We start from the raw sequence: 24,013 nt of genomic DNA on the forward strand, positions 1-24,013 counted from the left end.
ATAACTAATTTTCACTACACACAGCATTTTCTGCCTATCACCCCAAGTATGTTTTTCCACGGATGCTGCTGCCTTACACACGTGGACATAACTGGCTTGAAAAAATATTGTAGCGATAGACAGCACTGACTTCCCAGGAGACGCTAAAATTAGACTGTTAATTATGATTTCTTTCATGCTGGGTTTCCAACAGTTGTGTTTAATTTTGGTTTGTAGCTTTTGGCAATGGGAGTCTTTTATTGTAGTTTACAGTAAATGTGTGTGTGTGTGTGTGAGGGGGTTGAGTTTGCCTACCACCACTAACCCATGCTGACTGATGTATGCGTTCCAGTACTGGGAGTAAAGGATGGAGGCTTTGTAGCGATTGTGAGTATTTAATTGTATAACATTACCAGTATTAAGAAAAGAGTAAAGAAAAGGTGTTTCCTGATAAATCGACTATATCTATTGATCACAATATTTTGGGAGTGTCTTGCTGGTGTGCCCTAAAAAAATGTCTTACACCCGAAGTAATGCTGTTGGAGAAACTAATAAACCATAGTGATGGAAAGTGTAAAATGTGTGCATTTTTTGAGGATTACGCACTTCATATTACCTTGTCTAGAGCAGGGGTCGCCAACTCCAGTCCTGGAGGACCACTGTGGTTGCAGGTTTTTATTCTAACCCTTTTCTTAATTAGTGACCTGCATGATGTTGCTGCTAATTAACTTCTTTCGAATTAATTTTAATTGACTTGTTTTGTAATATTTGTTCCTCTGAATTTCTTCCTTGTTCCTCTGAATTGCTTAATTTCTTTCCTTAAATGGCACCCAAACAGAAATGAAATGTTAAGTGAGCGAGTCAACAGAAGACCAACTAAGTCAGGGCCTCAAACTCCAACCAATTTCACTCCAACCAGTTGCTTAATTAGGCGCTGATTCTCGTTAATTAAACCCGTTCTATAATTCCATAGCTTGTTGCTGCTCTCATGGTGCAACAGCAGACATTTCTGAAATTTTTGATTTTCCATTTTCTAAGACCACTGTTCCAATATTTTGCGGACCTGAGCAGAGCAACATTCCTGAGACCTCCACCCTTTTTATTTTCAGATATTGTATGATGGACACAGTTTGCTGGTCATGTTTTGGTTCATTTTGTATCTCATTGTTTGGCGGCTAATTTAGGAAAAAGAAACAATTAAAGGAGTCTGAGTCTTCAAGAGCAAGTCAATTAAAATGAATTCAAAAGAAGTTAATTAGCAGCAAAACCAGGTCACTAATTAAGAAAAGGGATGGAATGAAAACCTGCAGCCACGATGGTCCTCCAGTACCGGAATTGGCAACCCCTGGTCTAGAGCGAAGGTTGGGAGCATGCGCAGATAGCGTGTTGCCGCACAACGAACCACCTGGATCGGGCTCTTGCTTGAAATGCAATCGAGTGCTCGCGAGACTCTAAGTGGCGCTCCTTGTACGTTGAGGGATGGAAAGTAAGTAGCTGTGAAAAGCATCTCCTGTCCTTTGGCAGAAATAAGCTATGTGACTGTGTAAATCGGTGGCTTTGTTATGTTCTCTCCGTTGTAAAATGTAAATTACATCATTGTGCGAAAACAGGCCGTAAAAGTCCCTGCGTCCACCCAATACAATGGCAAAAATAAGGTCTTCACAGCTAATTGAAATAAACGAAAACGTACTGGACGTAGAGCCGCAGTCTGCAAGTTTATAACGAGACTTATATATTTCATAACACATTTTATGTAGCTTGAGCCCTTGGGGCCTTAAACTTAATTACCTGAGTTCTCACCAGTCAGAAGTCGGCGCAGGCCTTTTGAATCTAGATCACGGCACCAGTGTAATGGTTTCTTTTTGATGGGGTTGTTGCTTAACCGCCTCGAGGACACGCACCTTTGAGGATGTGACTTCCGAGAGTAGCGAATTCTGTGCCCTCCATGTTGTAAAAATAACTTAAAAAAAAAGTTTACGATAGACCGAATGACAAAGTGCGCTTTAAACGTAGAAGGGGGATATTATTGCACTTAAACGCCGTCAGGCGAAAGCTGTTTTGAAGTTAACAGCTAACGTACAGTAACAAGTTATATTCCGCGATTAAACCAAATGTTTTCAAATGAGTAGTAACTTGTTATATTCCGTTGCTGTAAATATAGATTATTGATAGTATTCCGCTGGTATTTGAGTGTTTTCATTTAGAACAATGTTCTCACTGTTCAAAAGCATACACACTGTGCTTTTCAGAAGTGCTGCATGTGTTTAAGTGCCCACAAAAAATGGAGTTGCATCAGTCTACAATGGGATAGGCACTAGCGACTAGACAATACAGTAAGCACGATAATTTGTGTTGTTGCAATTTTAAGAAAAGAATCCTTACTTGGAAACAGGGAAGAATTTTTAAAGTGTAAAACTCTTTTTAATTTTACAATGTATGTATTAACAGTATGGTGCAACAAAGCCAATTCATGAAGTATAATGAATAAATAATGTGCCAATGTTCAAAACACTGATCTCTATAAGGATTAAAAAAATCGCATCATGACTATACAATGAATTAGGGAATGGCTAGTTGTTGAGGGATATATTTTTGGACAGTTTCATTTGCCTTGTGTATTAAGGGTCCTCTTTGAAAGACTGAGCTTGCCATCATGATTTTATATATATTTCTACATTCTTTATATTCAGCTGTTTCTTCCAGTAATAAAATGTTATCAGCTTTTGGGATTTATAGCAAATACTATCAAGAAGGCAAAAGGGCGTTATTATTATGGCCTGGTGGTTTAGCATCCTTGGTTCAAATTGCAGCTCAGTCACAGCCTGTGCAGAGTTTACACTTTCTTTCTTTGCACGTTTGTGTGGGTGTTCTGGACATTCTTCGGGTTAAATGGTGCGTTTACTAGTGATGCTCCATTCATTCAGCTGCCAAGATCAGCTGATTTTAACATAAAATGACTGGCAAATTAGCTGATCTATTATAAAAAAATAAAAAATCTTGGGAGAGAAAGACAGGAGACGAGACGTGATCTTCACATTAAAATCACGGAAGACACTTAAAAGACCTGCAAGACGAAAGAGAATGGCCATGGAGCGTCTCGTGGGGACCTTAAACACGAGACTTTGTGCCAAGAGATTGACCCAGACAGTCTCGCGATGACGTAGAACATGAGATTCTTGCAAGACACGCCCTACTTACAACCAACATCAAATAAGACAACAGGCAGCAAAACATTCAGTCATCTAAAGGATTTGAGCACACACAGATCCAGGGCTTTCAGCGCGTATAAGGACAATACGTTATAAATGAAACGTTGACAAGTAAGCGAAGAAGAAAGCAGTGCAGGGAAAAGCAGCAGGTTAGAGATTATGAAAGCAGTGGAATTTCAAAGGCTCAAAAAAAAAAAAAAGTTGGCACGATACACATGTGGAGAAAGTTAAAGAATATGAAAGTAGGAAAATTAGAAAGTATTAAAAAAAAAGAGAAAGTAAAGATTGCAGTAGTGCAAACAAACGGAAATTATTACTCTAAAAAAGGGAAAATAATCACCATGGACCAGGTGTCATTGAAAAAAATGCAGGACAAAACAAGGTCAGAAATAAATGACAGAGTAGAAAACAAAGTAAAACGTCATAAAGAGGTTAAAAAACAAGGGGGCCAAACACATGCAGAGCAGGTTAGAGATAATGAAAACTGGAATTCAAAAGACTCAAAAAAAAAACGTAGGTGCGATACACATGCAGAGCAAGATACAGAATATGAAAGCAGAAAAAAACGACATTGTCAAAACAAAGAAAGTAAACATTACTTGGAGAAATAACGAAAAGGCGAATAGAGATCAAAATATATAGACACAGGTGATATGTCAGAAGTATGTAAATATTGTAAGGCTTTGAAGTTTAAGTCAGAGAATTTCAAAAATGGGGTTTACCTCACATGCATTTATTGATTACTTTGCAAAAAAAATTATTAACTGCTGATGATGCAGATCGTTTTGTCTGTGCTGAAATTCAAAACAGAGAAACCTATCCTGAATTATGGTACAAAGTCATTAAACACATGTCTCACGGACCTCATTCAAAAGATTCAGCATGTTGGTACTCGAAAGATTCCAAATATTGTTTTTAAAGAAGTTCTGAAATAAAAGTGAAACTAATGAAATAGCAACAATTCCATCCATCCATCCATTATCCAACCCGCTGAATCCGAACACAGGGTCACGGGGGTCTGCTGGAGCCAATCCCAGCCAACACAGGGCACAAGGCAGGAATCAATCCCGGGCAGGGTGCCAACCCACCGCAGGACACACACAAACACACCCACACACCAAGCACACACTAGGGCCAATTTAGAATTGCCAATCCACCTAACCTGCATGTCTTTGGACTGTGGGAGGAAACCGGAGCGCCCGGAGGAAACCCACGCAGACACGGGGAGAACATACAAACTCCACGCAGGGAGGACCCGGGAAGTGAACCCAGGTCCCCAGGTCTCCCAACTGCGAGGCAGCAGCGCTATCCACTGCGCCACCGTGCCGCCCTAGCAACAATTCAAAGAAAAAAAAAAAATCTTAGAAGTGTGTATCCAGAAAACCAAACACGGGGGTTGGCGAGCGAAGCAAGCAGGGGGCAAAGCCCCCTAGTATATAAAAAAAACAACCTTTTTTAAGCTTTATCGTAATTTTAGTTGCAGAGCTCCCTTATACAAAGTTTTATGGTACTTGAAGAATCGCACATCATTTTCTTGAAAACAGAACATCAACAATGAGACTTTAGCAGGGAGTGAAGACAGCAATATTGGCTTAAAGAAAGTGGAGGAATAAACTGAAAAGGAGAACCTGAGGAGGTGTGCTGTGCATGAAGAGAAACGGTGGAATATAAGAAAAGAGACGTGCGTCTCCGGCAGAATTTAAAAAGACAGGCAGAGTTCAGACCTTTTCATTTTGTCCTGTAATTTAAAAAAGACACTCCTTGTCAGAGTGTGGATGGTGAGCTTGTTTTCAATTTGGCAGCTCACAATTTTATCTGCAAAAAGAAGAAAAAGAGGAATTTGCACTTGCTGATAAGTAAACAGTAGGCTTATTAGCTTGAAGGCCAAATGTGTATTTTATGTAGAAACTTGTTAAGCATGTTAGCCTTCTGTCTTCTTGATAAACTTGAGCATTTTTTTAGAATTGTCTTGTGACAAGAATTTTCTTTTCTTTTATGGCATGTATCTTATGGATAAATATTTTGTGTACGTGTTTTATTAGTTTAAAATGTTTTAGGAGAGTGTTAGTATTTTTTTTTATAGCCACTGAACAATGAGCCTACAGAATTTCATTTTGTTAATAAAAATGAACAGGTAACACCTGTGGCCTGCAATTTAATAGTACAAATACTATTTTAATATAGTACATTGAGGCTTCAATGCAGCTGGTGATGTTGGAGCTTAGTAAAAAAAAAAATTAAAAGGATAAAGAAAACAAATTGGAATCACAGAATTCTAGTAAAACAGTAAGTGAGTGTAAGTCCTAAAAAACAAAAAACAAACCCTGATCAGTGCATCCCTAGTCTCTACATTATCCCATTGTGGAGTATGAAGAGCTGCCATGTCCAGGGGTGGCCCTTATATTTGGATGTATTTTGAATAACTGGGTTCAGAAAATAGATGAGTGGGGGAAAAAAAATAAAAATTGGTATTCATTTTTAGTTGAAGCAAGCAAGTTGCAAAAGGGTAACATTTAGTGAGGCCCACCATGAGCCTAGAACCGATGTGGGGAAAATTATTAAAAAATAAAATACATTCACACAAGTAAAGAAAGGGAAGGGGGGGGGGGGGGTGAAAATTAAAAATAACTTTCATTCCATACACTGAACAGAACTGTAAAAGTACAGTGACATAACTTTTTTCTGTTTTCTCTTTCAGTTTTTTATTTTCTATTCAAGGTGTTCACAATATACAATCAAACTGACAGTACTACTAACAACAGATGTCTACTTCAGCTGCCTCTATTACAACCCTGAGCTGCTATACAACTCACATCAACATCTGGAGTTTCAGTCCCACAAATGTATGCTCTGTCTTGCTGCCTCATATTTACATAACCTGAAATTTGAAGAGGTAGAACACAAATTGAGAGCAGCCAAGAGACAAACACAATGTACAGCATGAGTAGATGAAACCTTTGGACATGGCTTTTGAAACACACAGTCCTCTTCTCCAGACAAACGTGTTTTTTTTTTTTTTTTAATGTTTGAGACAATTATGCTAAGGGCTCGTGTAATTGCCAGAGGTTTAAAGAAGATTGGAACACTCACTTTAATCACTAGAAACAGTCCGTGCTTCTCAAGATCAGTCCTAGGTGCTCTCTGGGACTGCAGTTTTTGTTCCTATCAGTTTCACAATATGTTAGTCAGTTTACCACTTATAGATATCACAGAATTTATTTTCTTCTATTCAGCATTCAGAAAATTACATTAGTGTCAGATATACACTTGTGAGAAATTTGTATTTGTTTTCCATTTTAAATGTTTGGCTCTCTTTAGATGTTTTACTGTTAATTTACCTTTTCGTTGTGGACTTTGCTCCCTTAACTGTATCCTAAAATGACAATTAGCAGGTGGCAGGGAAACACCGGGGCAAACATCCTTGAATGCTGAAAGGCTGTATTCACTTCAGTGTCTGACCCGCTAGTTAATAACTGCTTAAGCCGATGCCACTACCTCTCAATTTTTAGTTGTGAGGAGTGTCAGACTTGCTCACTGCAGTTACTGATCTTGGTGGTGATCCATGTCAGTTTACACAACTGAAAGCTGCTGGAGCCATCATTGTATAAGGGTTATCACATATGGTGGGTTTAGCACAATCTTAGCCCTTTTGTTTTTCTTTTTTACATTCTTTCATGGTACATAAAACACGACACATTAGACAGACAAGCTATTCTTCTGTCTGTGAGGTCCAAAACACACCTGTTTCTTATACCTCCTTGCTGCATTCTATGCATTTCTGGATGAGCATTCCTTGGTCATTAGCCCTCATAAACACAGAAAATCTCTGGAAAAGTTGTCTAATGTGACATTGCCTTTAAATAACCAAAACACCAGGAAATCATGATGATGATGAATGTCACTTAAATCTAAAATACTAAATTATCCCAGTGCAACCTATATTAATGCTAAATACTAAATAAAATTTAGCAAACTCATTTTTTAGAATTTGCACTAATATGGGGTAAGTAGCAGTTTGCTTAATTAGGGCTAGAGTTCAGATAAAAAAGAATTAGTTGAAACAAAAACCTGCAGCCGCAGAGACCCTTAGGACTGAACTTGAGTACCACTGCCATAGGTTCATTTTTTTTTTTTTTTAATTTAAATACCACTCAACTTAAATGTTTTATGGGAATGTTAATTTTTTATCGTTTAATGGAGGAGGAGGCACAATTTTTAAAGTCTATAATTGTCTTATGCTTGGTCCACACTAACACAGAAAAGTTTGAAAATGCCCTTTTTTGTTCTGTCTTCCATCCAGTGTTTTCAGATGATTTTCTCAGCTTATCATCCCCTATGAAATGTCAAATACTTATAAATCTTTATGATTAGGCATACTCTGTTTGCCAGCCAAGAGGTTTTTTTGTTTACCCGAAATAAAGATTTGAGGAAAAAACTAAATTGTTGTACAACTGTTTTTAAAGGTTACATACTTGTATAAGCCTGGCACATCCTTGAAAAATATTCACCGAGAGTCCAGCCAAATTAAATACAGCAAAATAGTCAAGTGCTCCAAGTCACATTATCTGTCGGCTTGTGCACAAGTTACAAAAGGACCATCCCCATGGTAAAGATGAGATCACAAGCGGAATTCTCACAACAAAACTGTAGTCTGTACCTGATGACATTTATACTTTGCTTTTTGAAAAACTCAACTCTCTGACGCTGCACTACTGGTGCTTTTGAATGTATACGTGCTGGAGGGTGTTTTGAAAAAAAATTTGATGAGTGGAAGGCCATAACAAAAAAAAAAAGATGTTTTTAAATGTATTCATGTTCGCATGAACTAAGCCTGTGTGTAGAAAAGGTCAAGCAGAGCAAATTTAGTTTTTAAAAATAATAAATCTTGATGTGCACTTTGATATCTAAATTAACAGCTTTTACTTTACCTTATCTAGGGTATTTAAAGACTGCTGCAGTATATGTTGTAGGACTATACATGAATGTTTGCTGTTGAAAAATTGAAAAGTCCTTGCTTAAAAATGCTTTTAATTTTTTTCTTAATTTATATACAGTGCTACCAATGAAATCAAACAACACATTTTCTTTAATAAATGGCTCGCATCTTCCTGAAACTGGATTGACCATAAGACAAAGCTTCCGAGGGCGATCATAAAAACAAGAATTGTTATTTTAATGAGTCCCTGAGTCTGACTGCTATTGTTGATTCCAGTGGATTATGTGCAGCAGATGTTTCAAGGTGTATCACCAGCCCTAAACCAGTAAACCTTCCGAGTCTGAACTTCAGTCTGATATTTTACTCCTTAGATATTGTAGTGTGAACATTTGGACAATGTACATCTTGGGATTGTTTCTTCCCACAGCACACACAAGACAGACGACACTTGCAGCTGGGGAGGTGTCACCATTTAGAAATCGCAGTTCCCTGCTACTTTGTTTTACATACTCGCATGACAAGAAAATGGATGTGAATCTGGGGCCCCTGAATCAAAACGCACCAGCTCAGACATTAAGAGAACTTTCCTCAGCTAAGCATCTGACTCCTAAATGGCAACTGTAAGGCTGTTATGCAATACAGCAGACTCCCATCTCTATTTTCAGTCTCACTGCCCCATACTATACATGGCTTTTGGGGAAACTGCTAGAAAAGGTTTGATATTCTGACAGGCTGTGATGGAAAGCCAATACTTAACTGCCCAAGAACCTCTACAGCAGACTCAGTCCTCACTGGCCTCAGAATTTGAAGGAAATTGGGGTACCACACAAACTTTAAGAATGGGACTACACATGCTGAAGCACAAATTACCTATTTTCTGTTGCATCACTCACGAAAGAGTTCGAAACTACCTCTGGAAGTAACTTCAGAACAAGAACTTTGTGGAGCTTCATGAAATGGATTTCCATGGCAAAGCAGCTGGCCACAATCCCAAGATCACTAGTTGCAATGCCCAGCATTTGGTGGAGTGGTATAAAGCATGCCACTACTAGACTTGAGCAGTTGAAATGTGTTCTCTGGAGTAATGAAACACACTTCACTATCTGGCAGTTCACTGGGTAAATCTGGGTTTGGCAGATACCAGTAGAATGCTACCTTCTGGACTATAAAGTGCCTACTCAAAAGCTGGGTAGGGGAGAGAGAATAATCTGGGGCTGGTTTTCAGGGTTTGGGTTAGATCCCCTGGTTCCCGTGAAAGGTACTGGTAAAGCTACAGCATACAAAGACTTTTTAGGCAAGTGCATGCTTCCATCATTATGAAAACCATTTGGATGAAAGAGCTTTTTAGTTCAAGCGTGACTGTGCTTATGTGCAGAAAGCCATGTGGAACACAAGTAGCCTCGAGCAGAGTAGAATCCTGCCCTCAACCCTACGGAACACCTTTAGGATGAACTTCAACACCAATTGGGAGCTTGGTCTTCTCATCCAATATCAGTACCTGCCCTCATAAATACTCTTTTGGCTGAATGAGCATAAATTCCCACAATCGCTCTCCAATGTTGTGGTAAGCCTTCCCAGAAAAGTGGAATTTGTGGTAGGGGGATCAAATCCATGTTAATGTCAAACAAACTCATATAGGTGTGATCAAGTGTCCACACATTTTTGGCCATAAAGTGTATAAATAAGAAAACTACTTATTTTAGAATGTTATTTATATGGTTTTACTTCTTTTTTGCTACTTTATCACCTCACCGCTTTGACCTGCTCAGAATCACTATACACTCTGCTAGTTCCTAATTCAGTGGATGAGAAGATATCCATCCATCTTTTAGGACTTGGTCTTTCTGGTAAATGTAATAATGGTTACAAGAAGAGTAGGGTGAGCACAGCAAAACCTTCTTAAGCACTTATAAGGTTCTATCTATTGTTGCTCCTTCTTGGAGATACTATAGATTTCACCTACGTGGCTGCACACTATAAGCTGTTCGGCCTGTCTCCCTTCAGTAGTCTGTAGCGAGGGCAACTCCACATGCTTAATTGAGCCCAAATAGTTCCTCTTGATATGTGGACCAACCATCTATAAGGCAAAAGATGGAGATTTGGTGCAGTGCTAGTCAAGGGGGGCAACATAACTGGGACGATAATCAATTTAGAATCACATGACATTGGTTTATTTTGCTATTGTATCTTCCAGCTATTTTCCACAGACACTTATTATTCTTCTATATCATTATAGTTTCTTACATTATATATCATTGTTTCATTACATTGTGATACCGAGGAGGAACCAAATGTTACATTGTTGCATTTGATATACTCATTCCTAAAACCTACTAATGGGTTTCAAGAACCACTTTAAGTAGCTTACAAATCTGGGCCTGATACTTTCAACACATGATAAAACATTGGGGTTTTCAAGAGGAACATGATTTGTGTGAAAAACTAGAAGCTAGCAAACAGTCACTGAGAACCTTGAGGAAAGTGGACATTGTGGTAAACTGCTTGGAAAACCCTTTTTATCCCTTAATCAATGAACTGCACTGTCAAATTTAATATGAAGCCAGTTATGATAAAAACAGAATGTCAAGTTTAGAGGCTAACAGTCAAAGTCCTCTATTACTGGAGCCCTACACTGTTTAACTGGATTAACTGATCCATTTGGTTTTCAGGGTGATTTGTGGTTCAGTCAGGCTGCTTGACTCGATGCTGACAGTTTTCTGTATGCCGCTGAAAGCACTCAAACATCTTAAATTTCTTCCCACAGCCATCACACGCATGTAGAGGTCTGTCCATATGTACAATCATGTGCTCAGTAAGGTGATGCTTCAGTTTAAAACTTTTGTTGCACTGGGAGCATCCAAATGGTCGTGCACTCAACTTCAAGAGTACATGACGATCCCTCCGGCCCCTGTCAGGGAATCTCTTACCACAAAGGCACCCAAAAATCCGCTTTCCAAACCTTGAGATCCTATCTACTTGTGCATGAAGTAAAGAGGGCACAGAAGAAGGAGGTGGACAGTTGCTATTGCTAGTACTCAATGTTTCTCCAGGGGATCTGCTGTCAATCTGTCCAGCCGGTATTGAGCCACTTTGACTCAAAAAGCCAGGAGTGCTATTGCTGGAAGTAAAGAATTCTGGGAAATGGTGAACATTTGCATTAGGTTTATTAATTGCATCCATACCACCACAAGTAAGTTCTTCTGGAAGACCATGGGCTCCACCAGTACTAATACTGGTTTGGCTTACACTACCAGGAGTTACAGAAAACCCTGTGGACGATTCCAAATGATTGTTTTGATGGTGGCCATTTATAAGGCAAGTTTGCTTCTGGCTGGAAAAACCCTGAGAATCTACTGCAGGAATTTCAGCAAATGAACCAGAGTCTGATCTAGGAAGTGGATGACTAGCTGATTCCATGAAAATGCCAGTTTGTGCTGTCCTCTGAGAATCAGGCTTTTGTAGTCTTGAGTTGTTCACAGTTTGGCTAATGGATTCTGAGACCACAGATAACTCCATTAGCTCTTCAAGTACTGGTGCACTAGGTGTGTTACTACTCGAGGTTTGGGACAGTGGAGTGGAGAGGGTAAGTCTAGGGCTACAGCTAGCATCTGATATTATGCTGCAGTCTCCCATTTTAAACTCCTCTTCCTCTTCGGAAGGTTCAATTTTAATATGCCTGATGTCAGTCTTAGCCTCTGATGCCAGATTCTGAAATGAAGTGGAGGAGGTGCTGTCCTTTGGAGGAGTTCTACCTTGCTTTCCTAAGGTATCTGTCCTCTGTTCTAGTACATTCTCCCAGGAAGAACAATGGCCAACTTGGATATTAGTATTTGTTGATGAAGATGGAGACTGATTTTCACTAGACCTATTGGACAAGGGTCGGAAGATGGCCCCACTCGTGTGAGAAATGGAGGCTTCACTGTTAGCTGAGGCAGAAACCACAGAGTCAGTAGATGCTGTGGATCCCCCACTTTTTTGGAGAAGCTCATTACAACGGTCAACCACATGCCACATCTGCAGGAAACTAGCAGCAGTAAGGTACGCAGTAAGTTTTGTAGTGATAGATGATGCTGAGAGTGATGAAGAGTTCCCTGTGCCACTGTTCTCCAGTGCTATCCTAAGGTTGCCAGTGTAGGCACTCTCCAGCATTCTCTCAAAGACACTTGCTGTCACTGCCTCTGGAAGGATCATCTGCAACTCCCCATCTGTCCCAGCATGTCCTGGTCGTCGAAGAAGCAAAAACTGATCGTGGAAGTAGCGAGAAGCAGCAGCCAGGACAGCCGTGTGTGCATGGAATGTGGCTCCATCATGTGAGCGTATGATGATGTCACAGAACTGGCCTCCCAACCGGTGTTTGTTTAACTGAGAAAGCAGAGAAGCACAGTAGTGAGGAAATTCCACCTGCAGCTCAAACGTATCTGCCTCCATCACTGGTACTGGTTTAAAAAAAAAGAAAAGATAAAAACAATCATTACTCAAAGCAAGTAAATTAGGAAAAGGAGTCAATACAGAAATGACCTGAGCATTAGGGAAGGGTCTCACCGATATACAGCTTCTCATGAAAGGTAACCAACTGGGTACAAACCTTACCCCTCCCCCATATAAGATTAATAATAATAATCAATAAATCTGACATTTTACTTGCAGATTACCTATATGGCAAGCTAAACTAATATTCAGAAATATTTAAAATGCCAAATTGCAATTTAACCTTTCATACAGTGCATCCGGAAAGTATTCACAGCACATCACTTTTTCCACATTTTGTTATGTTACAGCCTTATTCCAAAATGGATTAAATTAATTTTTTTCCTCAGAATTCTGCACACAACACCCCATAATGACAATGTGAAAAAAGTTTACTTGAGGTTTTTTACAAATTTATTAAAAATAAAAAAACTGAGAAATCACATGTACATAAGTATTCACAGCCTTTGCTCAATACTTTGTCGATGCACCTTTGGCAGCAATTACAGCCTCAAGTCTTTTTGAATATGATGCCACAAGCTTGGCACACCTATCCTTGGCCAGTTTCGCCCATTCCTCTTTGCAGCACCTCTCAAGCTCCATCAGGTTGGATGGGAAGCGTCGGTGCACAGCCATTTTAAGATCTCTCCACAGTTGTTCAATAGGATTCAAGTCTGGGCTCTGGCTGGGCCACTCAAGGACATTCACAGAGTTGTCCTGAAGCCACTCCTTTGATATCTTGGCTGTATGCTTAGGGTCGTTGTCCTGCTGAAAGATGAACCGTCGCCCCAGTCTGAGGTCAAGAGCGCTCTGGAGCAGGTTTTCATCCAGGATGTCTCTGTACATTGCTGCAGTCATCTTTCCCTTTATCCTGACTAGTCTCCCAGTCCCTGCCGCTGAAAAACATCCCCACAGCATGATGCTGCCACCACCATGCTTCACTGTAGGGATGGTGCCAGGTTTCCTCCAAACGTGACACCTGGCATTCACACCAAAAGTTCAATCTTTGTCTCATCATACCAGAGAATTTTCTTTCTCATGGTCTGAGAGTTCTTCAGGTGCCTTTTGGCAAACTCCAGGCGGGCTGCCATGTTCCTTTTACTAAGGAGTGGCTTCCGTCTGGCCACTCTACCATACAGGCCTGATTGGTGGATTGCTGCAGAGATGGTTGTCCTTCTAGAAGGTTCTCCTCTCTCCACAGGAGGACCTCTGGAGCTCTGACAGAGTGACCATCGGGTTCTTGGTCACCTCACTGACTAAGGCCCTTCTCCCCTGATCGCTCAGTTTAGATGGCCAGCCAGCTCTAGGAAGAGTCCTGGTGGTTTCGAACTTCTTCCACTTACAGATGATAATAATAATAATAATAATTCATTACATGATGGAGGCCACTGTGCTCATTGGGACCTTCAAAGCAGCAGAAATTTTTCTGTAACCTTCCCCAGATATGTGCCTCGAGACAATCCTGTCTTGGAGGTCTACAGACAATTCCTTTGACTTCATGCTTGGTTTGTGCTCTGACATGAACTGTCAACTGTGGGACCTTATATGGACAGGTGTGTGCCTTTCCAAATCATGTCCAATCAACGGAATTTACCACAGGTGGACTCCAATTAAGCTGCAGAAACATCTCAAGGATGATCAGGGGAAACAGGATGCACCTGAGCTCAATTTTGAGCTTCATGGCAAAGGATGTGAATACTTATGTACAGTGGGGCAAAAAAGTATTTAGTCAGCCACCAATTGTGCAAGTTCTCCCACTTAAAAAGATGAGAGGCCTGTAATTTTCGTCATAGGTATACCTCAACTATGAGAGACAAAATGAGAAAAAAAAATCCGGAAAATCACATTGTCTGATTTTAAAGAATTTATTTGCAAATTATGGTGGAAAATAAGTATTTGGTCACCTACAAACAAGCAAGATTTCTGGCTCTCACAGACCTGTAACTTATTCTATAAGAGGCTCCTCTGTCCTCCACTCGTTACCTATATTAATGGCACCTGTTTGAACTCGTTATCATTATAAAAGACACCTGTCCACAACCTCAAACAGTCACACTCCAAACTCCACTATGGCCAAGACCAAAGAGCTGTCAAAGGACACCAGAAACAAAATTGTAGACCTGCACCAGGCTGGAAAGACTGAATCTGCAATAGGTAAGCAGCTTGGTGTGAAGAAATCAACTGTGGGAGCAATTATTAGAAAATGGAAGACATACAAGACCACTGATAATCTCCCTTGATCCGGGGCTCCACGCAAGATCTCACCCCGTGGGGTCAAAATGATCACAAGAGCGGTGAGCAAAAATCCCAGAACCACACGGGGGACCTAGTGAATGACCTGCAGAGAGCTGGGACCAAAGTAACAAAGGCTACCATCAGTAACACACTACGCCGCCAGGGACTCGAATCCTGCAGTGCCAGACGTGTCCCCCTGCTTAAGCCAGTACATGTGCAGGCCCATCTGAAGTTTGCTAGAGAGCATTTGGATGATCCAGAAGAGGATTGGGAGAATGTCATATGGTCAGATGAAAAAAACTCTACTCGTCGTGTTTGGAGGAGAAAGAATGCATCCAAAGAACACCATACTTACTGTAAAGCATGGTGGTGGAAACATTATGCTTTGGGGCTGTTTTTCTGCAAAGGGACCAGGACGACTGATCCGTGTAAAGGAAAGAATGAATGGGGCCATGTATCATCAGATTTTGAGTGAAAACCTCCTTCCATCAGCAAGGGCATTGAAGATGAAACGTGGCTGGGTCTTTCAGCATGACAATGATCCCAAACACACCGCCCAGGTAACGAAGGAGTGGCTTCGTAAGAAGCATTTCAAGGTCCTGGAGTGGCCTAGCCAGTCTCCAGGGGCCTCATGTATAAACGGTGCGTACGCACAGAAATGTTGCGTACGAATGTTTCCATGCTCAAATCGCGATATATAAAACCTAAACTTGGCATAAAGCCACGCACATTTCCACGGTACCTCATACCCTGGCGTACGCAATTTCTCCGCTCAGTTTTGCAGACTGGCGGCACCCAGCGTCAAAGCAGTGCTACTGTTCCTGTGTGGTCACCCTTTCTTTATTAGACCCACGTTCCTGACGCGGCTTTATAAATACACTGAAATTAACTGCATATTGTTTATTAGTGTAATGCATCTGATTGTAATTAAACTGTAGCAATATAATGGTCCAGGGAATAGCCATAGTATTCCAAATACCATAGCTGCTTTAGCGTTGTTACGCTCACTGCATCTTCTTCTTCTTTCAGCTGCTCCCGTTAAGGGTTGCCACTGCGGATCATCTTTTTCCATATTACTCTCACTGCACCACAGTATTTATATCACTGTATCTGAGTGGGGAATCACAGCAGCAGCTGATCAGAAAGAGAATTATCAGTATACAGTTTCAAGTACACACTACCTCAACCACGGCAAAAAGCATCAAAGCCTTTCCTGTACGGACCTCGCATTTCAGAAACAGTTTCATCCCAAGAACTATAAACGCACTCAATCAGTCCATCAAGTGCTCCTTGTAGAACTGTTTGTACTTATAAGTACAATTACCTCACTGTAAACTTACACTACAGTTATAATATTGCACAACCTGCGCCACTTTATAAAACACGTATGATGACAATATCATTTTTAAGATGAAATGCAGCAAAATATGTTGCTTATAGTATACAGATAAAACTTTAACTTCATTTAAATAATCTGTATTGTTAATAATTAAACATGTGAGGACACGGTGCCGCAGCGCTAGCTAGTTCACGGATAGCTCCTCCTGTGTTATTGCTGGTGCTGACGCGACACTGGAAAGATAGACGGATAGAATAATTAAACATGTACTATGAAGATATTTCAATGTTCCTTAAAAGTTTTGAAAAATCGGCGTTCTAAGCTTACAGATGGCTTAACGTCTATTACAGAGCTGATTGTGTGGCGATTAGGTATTTAGAGAAAGAAAAGTAAGGACAGGAATTGGAGGTTAGTATATTTGAAAGAGACAGTACTTCTGTAATAAATTATTTCATCGAAGGTCGCACACGGCGCAGCAAGACTCTTGCGTGAGATATGAAAAATCACTGCGCCACTGTGTTCCCATGTTTCATAACATGCTTTCATTCCTATCATCATGAAAATGATATCACGTATACATCTCAGTATTTTAATTATTCAGAGAGCTGTAATATCACGAATGTGATGGATTCTGTGTCCTGTCGGAGAAAGAGAAAGAACGGAAGCACGTAGTGATTCACACACATAGAGCACATAGAATATCAAATAGGCCTACAGAACAAAGCATTTAACGTGCTACTTGAGAAACTAGTAAAATAAACGATTTTAAGATGAAGTTTATGATGTTCTACTTTAATGGCAAAATAAACTACGTGATTAAAGTGGAAATTTCAAGATTAAAGTTGACATTTCGTGCTTTTTTCACACTGTGTGCCTATTTTTTTTGTCTGTACCCTAATAATGGGCTATGAGTCGCCTTTTCACGGCGACTTTGATATGTGATTTCTTTTTTATTTCGGACACTGTGCGACTTTGTGAAATTGAGCTTTCGAGTTTCTCTGACACTCTCACTCGATCAACTTCCCTTTGTTGTTTATATCATTGTTTAAACCAACAAATAGTACGTTTTTCCTTTGCCTCCACTTGGTATTCGCTGAAATTCTTATATTTTCCCCTGTGCTTTTCCCATTGTCTTTTCACAGGCTATTTATATTGATTTGCATATTCAAAGAGGCGTAATTCTGGGAGGAGTTGGGGCGGGACAGAAGGCGCGTGCACGTGCGTTACTTTTCACGCTGATCGGGATTTATGTAGTGGAAGAACGTGAAAGTTTGCGTGCGCACAGATTCCTGCATCTGGATTTTTCTGTGTGTACACACAATCCCACTTTTGTGCTTACGCCATGTTATAGTGTGAGTTCTACGCACGGCGTTATACATGACGCCCCAGATCTCAACCCCATAGAAAATCTTTGGAGGGAGTTGAAAGTCTGTGTTGCCCGGCGACAGCCCCAAAACATCACTGCTCTAGAGGAGATCTGCATGGAGGAATGGGCCAAAATACCAGCAACAGTGTGTGAAAACCTTGTGAAGACTTACAGAAAACGTTTGACCTCTGTCATTGCCAACAAAGGGTATATAACAAAGTATTGAGATGAACTTTTGTTATTGACCAAATACTTTTTTTTCCACCATAATTTGCAAATAAATTCTTCAAAAATCAGACAATGTGATTTTCTGGATTTTTTTTTCTCATTTTGTCTCTCATAGTTGAGGTATACCTATGATGAAAATTACAGGCCTCTCTCATCTTTTTAAGTGGGAGAACTTGCACAATTGGTGGCTGACTAAATACTTTTTTGCCCCACTGTACATGTGCTTTCTCAATTTTTTTATTTTTAATAAATTTGCAAAAATCTCTAACTTTTTTCACGTTGTCATTATGGGGTGTTGTGTGTACTGTAGAATTCCGAGGAAAAAATGAATTTAATCCATTTTGGAATAAGGCTGTAACATAACAAAATGTGGAAAAAGTGATGTGCTGTGAATACTTTCCGGATGCACTGTATATATATAAGACCCACAAACAAATTTACCATTAGTCCTGAATGCACTAGCAGAATTTCAAAACATCTTGACTCAACATCAATTTGAATAAAAGTGTGCTTTTTCCAGTAGACTCTCTAGCACACCATACTAGAGTGGACACATATCCATTCATTTTATCAGAACAGTTTAAATATCATGGGGTGAACATCACAAGTAAATATAAAGATCTTTTTCAACACTATTTAGATATTAGCATGGAAAAAAATCAAACAAGCGTGAACAGATTGTCTTTCGTCCATATTAAATTAGCAGGGAGAATTAATACTATCAAGATGAACATCCTTATCAAGCTTCCACTTCCATTTCCAGCATCCCTATGTACATTAACAATTCATTCTTTAAGAAACAAGACTGAATTATATAACCTCATTTATCTGGAATTCAAGACAACCACTCATTCAAAAGGTGACTCTATAAAAACTTAAAGGAGAAGGTGGCATGGCACTCCTAACTTTCAATTTTATTACAGGGTTGCAATTTTTAAACTGTAAAGACCAGAAAATGATCACAAATTGTTTAATTTACACCAGCCTGGTCAGCAATGAAAAAAAAAATCTTGCTGTGCTTCTTTATATGTTCTGCTTTGTTCCCCAGTAAATGCTCATTTTTGTCAATATACCAGATAATTCAATTGTCCACCAACCACTCCGAATATGGAACCACTCCAGAATGCACTTCAAGGCAGACATGCTTTTATCTGTTGCTTTTCTATACCATAATCATTTTTCCAAGCACAAAACTACACACTATATAATCTTTGGAAAATGAACAGGATTAAAACACTTATATATATATATAAGTTTTTGCATCTTATGAACAATTACACTTCAAATTTAACTTCCCAGCAGCACAATTTTTCCACATTTTCAAATCAGATATTTTGCTAAAAAAACCTACTCAGACAGCATCTCACAGATATATAAAAACATCTCAAAGAATCCTCCCTTAAGATCCTAGGGTAAGGTGGGAAAAGGATCTTTAAATTAATATCTCAGAAAATGAGAGGAGGTCAGCCATGCATAAAATACACTCTCGCTCCATATGCACAAAACATTCAATAATTAAAAAGAAACTCTTTCTTTGATCACATTAATCTTGTTTAAAATTGACCAAAAAATATCCAGGGAAAGATCCAGATTGTTAGTGCTAGTTTCAACCTCGCTGGGCCACAGGTTTTGAATGCTTATCACACAGTCTAGGCATCACAACCACCACTATCCAATTAACAGAGGTGGTTAGGTGTGGGCAGATGGGCATAAAGTGGAGAAAGACAAATCGATTGTAATAGCCTGTACCACACTACTAGCACGTAGGCATAGCTTGCTTAACTAGAAGAATCCCATTCCACCTTTTATATGTAATTGAGTAACTGATGTTCCATATTATATTAAATTAGAAAAAAATCAGATTTTTGCTTGGATGATCTATTCAAAGCTTTTTAAAAATATGGCAAGATTTAATCAATACAATTTTAGAATAAACATTCATATCACGTTTGTGAATTTGTGAATTTCCTTTGTAAATTTCCCATTGGGATTAATAAAGTATCTATCTATCTATCTATCTATCTATCTATCTATCTATCTATCTATCTATCTATCTATCTATCTATCTATCTATCTATCTATCTATCTATCTATCTATCTATCTATCTATCTATCTATCTATCTATCTATCGGCAGAGGGAGAAGGACATTTCCTCCTTTTTTCTTCACTTTGTTTTTGCCATTGTTCTTGGCTCTCCTCTCTTTCTCTTGGATGGGTCCGAATTCTGTGTTACAAGGTTGTTTTTTTTTACCAGCATTCTTTATTGGACTTTATATTTTTTTATTTCTAGTTTCACTAGGAAGTCATTGTTGTATAAGTTCAATTTGATTGTATGCAATGTTATTTTCTTGAAATAAAATTAATACAAAAAAATAACTGACTCCATTGTGTAGTTAAGTAAAATTTGTTTGTACTGCTGTGTTTTAATGAATTTGATATTGAGATATGTTAGTTATTATGTAATAAAAACAGCTAAAATGATTCAACAATTTCCTCTTATTTGGAAAACTGATAAGGTTAAAGTGGCTTCTGTTTAAAAGTAATATCAGCTGCCTGTACATTATTTCAAAAAGCCTGTCTAAAAAGTGAAATGTGTGTCAGCAGTGAGACTGTGCCAGATGAAAAGGGATTTCTTTCTTTTGACACGGGTCTTGACTTTAACGGGTCCTTAAAATGAAGATTAAAGAGGAAAGCTACCTTCTAGTCAATTGCTTACAGGGGAAAATGCAAGTGAATCAAGTGCCTGAACTTGAAAGGCAGACCATGGGATGACAGCGCTGTCAACATCCTCCTGTCAATGACTCCTCAGCTATTTAAAAATTCTTTAGCCGTCTCTACAGCATTTACATTTTCTTCTTCACTCCTCAGGCTCCAACAGCTTCTGACATAGCGGCCCTTAAGACGAGGAGAGATTGACAGCCCTGTTGTCCTGTGGCTTGGATGTTTCAGCTCATCTACCAAGGGATTCCACCAGCACAAGTTCAAGCATTTCATTCACTTGCTACATAAATAACCTTCCACCCCACCCCAAGTACTATAATGTTTTTCCAAAACTGCTAAAACACTGATAAACATTCTGAGGGCACACAGTGGTTGAGAATGGATTGCAAATATGGTAAATTATAAATAAAATACAATTATACTATAAATTTTGAGTACAATTAACATTCACTCATAGAACAGGCACTACAGGAAAAGTAAAATGTATGTATGGCTGACTGAAGGATCGACCCTGTTGGCTTAGGGGATTCCCTTCCCAGCTTTCACTTTTTGCTGGTCCTGTCTTCAGCTTAGCCATTCATTATTTTGCATAACTCCCTTCAAAAAGCAAACAGCCTACGTCAATCCTCATTTACAGTAGAAATGCTTCATGTATTTTACTTGTAGTTCTGAAAAATGCATTTTTCCCCTTTTTTATAAAAAATGGACACATAAAAATCATAAAGAAAACATTCAGTGTGATCTAAGTGCTTTATCCTAATTTTGATTTAATAAGGCTACCGTGCACTGATAACAGTATAATTTAAAAATAAATTTTAAAAAGGAGAGACGAGAGTAGATGCATTTTAATGTAACAAAGATATAATTGAAATATACATCTTTTGTGTTATTTACTGTAAATATATAACAAATATATAACAGGTAATATGTTCCTTTATTCGAAATTCCAAAATAATCCAATCTGTTAATGTCTCCAGAAACTGAGGAAGACTTAAAAATGGAAAAGTCCACCACAAACAAAATGTCTCCAGAGATATTCCGACAAATACTGCCATTACACTGCCGACATGTTTTGGACCCCACTGTGCCCTCTTCGAGGCATAGTAGAGGTGTGCAAAAATAATTAAGAACAATCCATAGAAATGGACACAAGAAAAGCAATGTGACTTTTACAACTGGAGAAACTACACATCAATACCAATATAACAGAGCAACAAGAAATTATTACATTAGTCATACTTTATCAATACTGACTAATAAGTAATGACTGGAGACTTAAAACAAATAAGCATTCAAATTTGCACAAGTTTTCTTCAATGCATCCTGCACAACTGACTGCCTTATGGGATGGAGTTGGTATGTCTTGGTTTGGGGTTGGCAGGTCCTACTAGGCTACACTCACTTCAATATTTGGGCCTTCTCTTCTAAATTCAGTCGTCATTATAGTAGCGTCAAAGAGCAGGGCATCAAACTCAATTAAACAAGCTGCAGAACCTTCACATATCCTCATTTAATGCTCATTTTTTGAATATCACATGTATGCTGTATTGTTTTCTGCATTCAGATAGTAATGCTATTTGTGTTTGCTGGCTGCTTTCTATTCTGTGGAAATGGCTACCATGATTAAAGATGGCCATGGTTGACAAATGTTTTTACATATTGAACATATGAAGATTTGATATTCATTTAAACAGTATAGGTAAAGGTGATACAATATAACAAGCATCATGCCACATTTCGATTTTTTTGGTCCAAGTATAAATCCAAACTTCACATGTGGAATAAGTAAGTACACCCCTACATTTATCACTGCCTCAAACACCTAAAATCAGAATCTGGTGCATCAGTTCAGGTAAAAAGATCTTGGAGGAGCCTGTCTTATTTAAACCTCAGACATTTAGTTTGGTTTGTTGTTGAAGTGTGTGTTTTCACAATGATTACACTGAAAAATCTCTGAGTCCTTCAGAAAGATAGCTGTAGATGCTTATGAATCCATTATGAGAAGGGATTAAAAATGATGTCCAAACAATTGGAAACCAGACATTTATTATCTGAAAAACTGTCTACAAGCAGAGAAGATTTCAAACAACTGCCAACTTGTCCAGGACAACCAGCCCCAGCAAGTTTAGCTGAACAGTACAATGCATGATGTTGAAAGAGGATGCTAAGAAGCTCTAAATTTTGTCACAAATCCTACAGGTTGCACTTTCCCCTGTTGGGTGTCAAAGTGCATGACTACCAACAGAAAAAGTCTGCAGAAACTAGATATGTGTAGGAGGTTTGCCAGGTGGAAATTCTGGAGCAATCTGCTTTGGACATATAAGGCGAAGAGAGTTATATGGCCACAGTACTAGAAGACATGTTTGGCAAAAACCAAAGACCACATTTCAGCATGGTGTTGGAAACATTATGGTTTGGGGCTGCATCAGGGCCCGGGCAGCTCATTCACAGCTCAGCACTATGCATTCTTCATTGTACCAGAGGGTGTTTTGGATCTGAATCACATTGAGATGCGGTGGTGGAATTTGAAATGGGCTGTGCATGCAATACAGTCCCCATATATCCCCCAACTGAAAAAAAATTCAGAATCAGAATCATGGTATTGCTGTCAAATGAAACATACCAGAATTGACTTTGGTTAGATGCAAACATAAAATACAAGACATTACCAACACGAAACAGCACAATTACAACCTACCATTAACCTAACCCTGAGCAAACCACTACACAAACATAATTTTTTGAACAAAACATTTGCAAACCTCAAGAAGTTAACCTCCTTACTGTTAGACCCTAGCGTCACTTGTACTGTAAAAACAAATGCTAAAAGTGTTATTCCTGAACATCTCTTGGGCAACTGAACAGATGTGTCTCTTGTAAGCGTTCGACCCAAGGATTATGCAAGCTGTTATAATGGGGTAGTTTTTCTACAGCCCAGGTGCTGCACGCTCATGACAGTGATACAAGCAGTGATGACGAAGTGAATCTGTCTTCAGGCAGTGAAATTCAGTTATGGTGATACTGAAATGGTTGTGAGAGGGAGGGGGGGGGGGGGGGGGGGGGGGGGGGGGGGGGTCTGTTGATGTAGAAGACAGAGGATCAGGGTCCAAGCAGGGGCTCATGACCTTGTGAAACCAGCAATAAAACTCATTTAACTAAAAGAGGATAAGGCATTGGAGCACTTCTGCCTATAATTTGTAACTTTTTTCAGAGAACTCTGCACTGCCTGGCTGTTACTGCTAAAGCCTTTCTTCAGCTATTCTTTGCAAATGGCATTTGTAGCTTTCAGAACTTTATTGAACTGCCTCCTTGCAGATCAATATTTATCCCTGTTCCCAGACCTGTATGCCTAGTCCTTAGCAGCTCTGAGAACCCTCCGCTCCTTGGTGAACCACGGCTTGTCATTGTATCTCACACTGGTCTTCTTAAAGAGACACACATCTTGACAAAAGGTAAGATGTTACAATGTCAGCATATTCATCTATGCTGCTACACCGCCCTTCCTTTGTTTTCAAGTCTATGGAGCCTAAAC

The 24,013-nt window shown here is 39.2% G+C and overlaps 1 protein-coding gene across 1 annotated transcript in view; it reads right to left on the reverse strand.

Moving 5' to 3' along the window:
• Positions 1-10,272: 10,272 nt before the first annotated feature.
• The window catches only part of LOC114651903 (zinc finger and BTB domain-containing protein 22-like), a 56,441-nt gene continuing 42,700 nt past the window's right edge, over positions 10,273-24,013 (reverse strand). The window contains exon 2 of the mRNA XM_028801985.2: positions 10,273-12,560. Within this exon, the coding sequence (XP_028657818.2) occupies positions 10,807-12,552 (1,746 nt within the window). The 5' untranslated portion in view covers positions 12,553-12,560 and the 3' untranslated portion in view covers positions 10,273-10,806. The remainder of the gene's footprint in view (positions 12,561-24,013) is intronic.

Source organism: Erpetoichthys calabaricus, chromosome 1, assembly GCF_900747795.2.
Source record: "Erpetoichthys calabaricus chromosome 1, fErpCal1.3, whole genome shotgun sequence".
NCBI lineage: Eukaryota > Metazoa > Chordata > Cladistia > Polypteriformes > Polypteridae > Erpetoichthys > Erpetoichthys calabaricus.